This window comes from Camellia sinensis, chromosome 7 (genome assembly GCF_055761805.1).
Source record: "Camellia sinensis isolate YWXY chromosome 7, ASM5576180v1, whole genome shotgun sequence".
Taxonomy (NCBI): Eukaryota; Viridiplantae; Streptophyta; class Magnoliopsida; order Ericales; family Theaceae; genus Camellia; species Camellia sinensis.
The window spans coordinates 104,017,260-104,020,168 of NC_138967.1; the positions used below are offsets into that span (position 1 = coordinate 104,017,260).

A 2,909-nucleotide genomic window follows, 5' to 3' on the forward strand; every position below is an offset into this window, starting at 1 on the left:
GTGCTATATATTTTTTTATTACTTTTTTCCTATGTATTAATGATGATCAAACTATTTACAAATTTATATATTAATATATATATATATATATATATATATATATATGAGTAAAGTTGAAAGAAATAATATTTTAAAGGGGATAGTTAAAGTAAAGAGTATTGCTGGAATGTGTATTGAAAAAAAGATTAGCTAAATTAATAAAGTGAAATTTTGGGTAGTTAATTTGCTGAGGATTGCTGGAGATGCTCTTACTACACTAACTTTATAAATGGATGTTTGAGGTTTATTTATTTATTTGACTTTTTTAGAAATTAAAAAAATTATTACTTGTGTTTAAGAAGTCATTAAAACCCTCAAATGCTGTGATAGTATATTAAATAAGGTGATTTACATTAAGATTCCAAATAATTGAGAAATATCACTTTATTTTTTAAATTATAAAATTATATAAATGTTTTTAAATTATAAAAACGTACAAATTGAATCGTTAACGGAATAGATCAAAGTAAAACACGTTAACAATTTAAAGAGTCTATTTTTTTTTACCTTTTTTATAATTTAAAAGGCAAAATTGATACTTTTTAATAATTTAAGAGGTCAATATATTTATTAAATTAAGTGGTTTCTGTATAAATAATCCTATTAAATATCTAAAATATATTTCTCATACCTTTCTTAATTATACACCATTAAATTTAGAAAGTAAATTCAAAAAGTAAGTTGTATATTATTTTTCATAGTTGGATTTTTTTTTTTAATTTAATTGTTCAAGGCAAAATCAAACTTTTTCTACAGTAGATTTCTTGAAAAAAATTCCAAAAAGACATGAAAGCGCGTGTCCTCCATCCATCTAAGTAATATCTGCTGCAATTCACCAACACAAAACCCCCAAAAGTCCACCTAAAAAACAAAAAAAAAAACACACCAAACAAAACCACAGAAAGAAAGAAAGAGTGAAAAGAGTCTACAAAATCAATCCACAACTACAAAATCATCCATGGCTGAAGAAGAAGAAGAAGAAGAAGAAGAAGAACAATCAGCATCTCCAACAACATCAACATCCTCGTCCTCATCGATGTTGATAATAAGATTGATGAGTAAAAGAAGAACATGGGCATGTCTGTTCATCGTGGTCTACACTGTTCTCTTATCATCCTCATGGAACATCCTTAAATCCATACTCTCATGGTACGAAACAACCACTTCCTCATCTTCTGCTCTCTACGCTTCGGTGGCGCTAGGTGCTCTGTTCGGCCTCCTCTCCATGGCGGCCGCCCTCGCCGTGGCGGTTCCGGCCACCATGGTGACGTGGGTAACGGTGCTGGTGCTGCTGGCCTTCTGTGGGAAGCCACGGACCGCTCTGGTGGATGAAGGCAAGAAATTGACGTTTGAGATTGTTGGGTTTGTGTTCAAGATCTTGATCAAGGAAGGGAATGTTGTCGCCGCCATTTGTGCCGTATTAGTATACGTTGCACTGTTTAGGAGGAACAGAGATGATGTTGTTTAGTTTTGGAATTTGTTTTCTTTGTTGAAATTTTGGGAGACAGATTCAAGAACATGATAGAATTTGGGAAAGTTTCTCAATCTCTCTCTCATCCTCACTTTCTCTCTCTAGGGGATATGATGGAGATTTATTTATTTATTTATTTTTTTTTTGTTTTTTATTTTTTGTTTTTTGTTTTTTTTTGTTGGGCTTGTAAATTAGGATTAGACTTGGGAAGCTCTTTCCAAGGGGGCCAAGTAACACCTGTAATATTTTTGCTAATTGCAATGTATTATCTTTTTTTTTTTTTTAATAATAATTTCTTAATGTTTTTATTGTTAATATATGTTATAATGAAATTTAGGATTGGTTTTGGAGGTTCTAAAAAAATATATTTTTTGATTTATTGGCTTATATAGGTTGAGTTTGGGTTGGGTTTAATGTGATGTATTAGAGAGGTGATGTGATTTAAATAAGATGATGTGACTTAAATAGGATAAGAACTTTTTGATTTTTTAACTTTTTTAGGTTATGCCAAATAAAGCCTTAAAGTATCAAATTTTAGATACAATAAGACATCGTTTCGCAACACAATATTTTAGTTTAAAAATCAAAAAATTATTAAAAAAAATTAAAAAGTTTACAACTTATAATAAAATATCAAATATTTTTTTTTCTCTTTATTTTTTTATATATTTTTTATCAAAAAAATTAAAAAACAATTTTAAATATATTAATTTTTTTTATCTTATATTTTAATAAAAAATTAAAAAATTATTAAAATAATATACTTCTAAGCTTAAGTACATACAAAATGTTATTCAGAATATACATGTACAGTGTGAGGCTCATCTTTCAAAAAGAAAAGCCAATCACTGTTTGGCTTTTTTGGCTTTTTTGATTGGTGGAAAAACAAACTCACGATCTATGGGCTCAACTCAGTTAGGCCTGAGCTTAAGTTCAGCCTAGAATCTTGGGTTTGGACTTGGGTTGTAGGTCCAACTTGTCTAACGCGGTTTATCAATCCGCTCAAAATCCACTCAAGGTCTGTCCCGATCAAGATCTAATATCATTTTTAGTAGAAAAAAAAAAATTGGTAGAAAAAATAAAAATAAATGAATAAAATGTTCAATCTCGGCCCGAACCCGAACCCAAGCCTAGGCCCAAAGCCCGTCAGGCCCGCCCGAGACTTGAATACCCTTGGGTTGGACCTGGGCTTAATTTTTTGGCCCGTGGGCTATCCCGACACAACCCGGTCTAAATTTTAGCGGGAACCCGAGACCAAATTACACCCCTAAGGCATGGTTCTCAATGTGTTAGATGAAAACCTTTATTCTTATATAAAAATTATACAAATTTCTTTATAAAAATAATGTAACAATAACATAATTAGAAATAAAATTTGTTTTTATCGATGTTTTCTTTT

The 2,909-nt window shown here is 30.3% G+C and overlaps 1 protein-coding gene across 1 annotated transcript; it reads left to right on the forward strand.

Moving 5' to 3' along the window:
• Positions 1-711: 711 nt before the first annotated feature.
• Positions 712-1,825, forward strand: LOC114260652 (uncharacterized). The gene has a single exon (XM_028200803.2). The coding sequence runs from the start codon at positions 998-1,000 to the stop codon at positions 1,505-1,507; it is 510 nt and encodes a 169-aa protein (XP_028056604.2). The 5' UTR covers positions 712-997; the 3' UTR covers positions 1,508-1,825.
• The last annotated feature ends 1,084 nt before the right edge of the window (positions 1,826-2,909 follow it).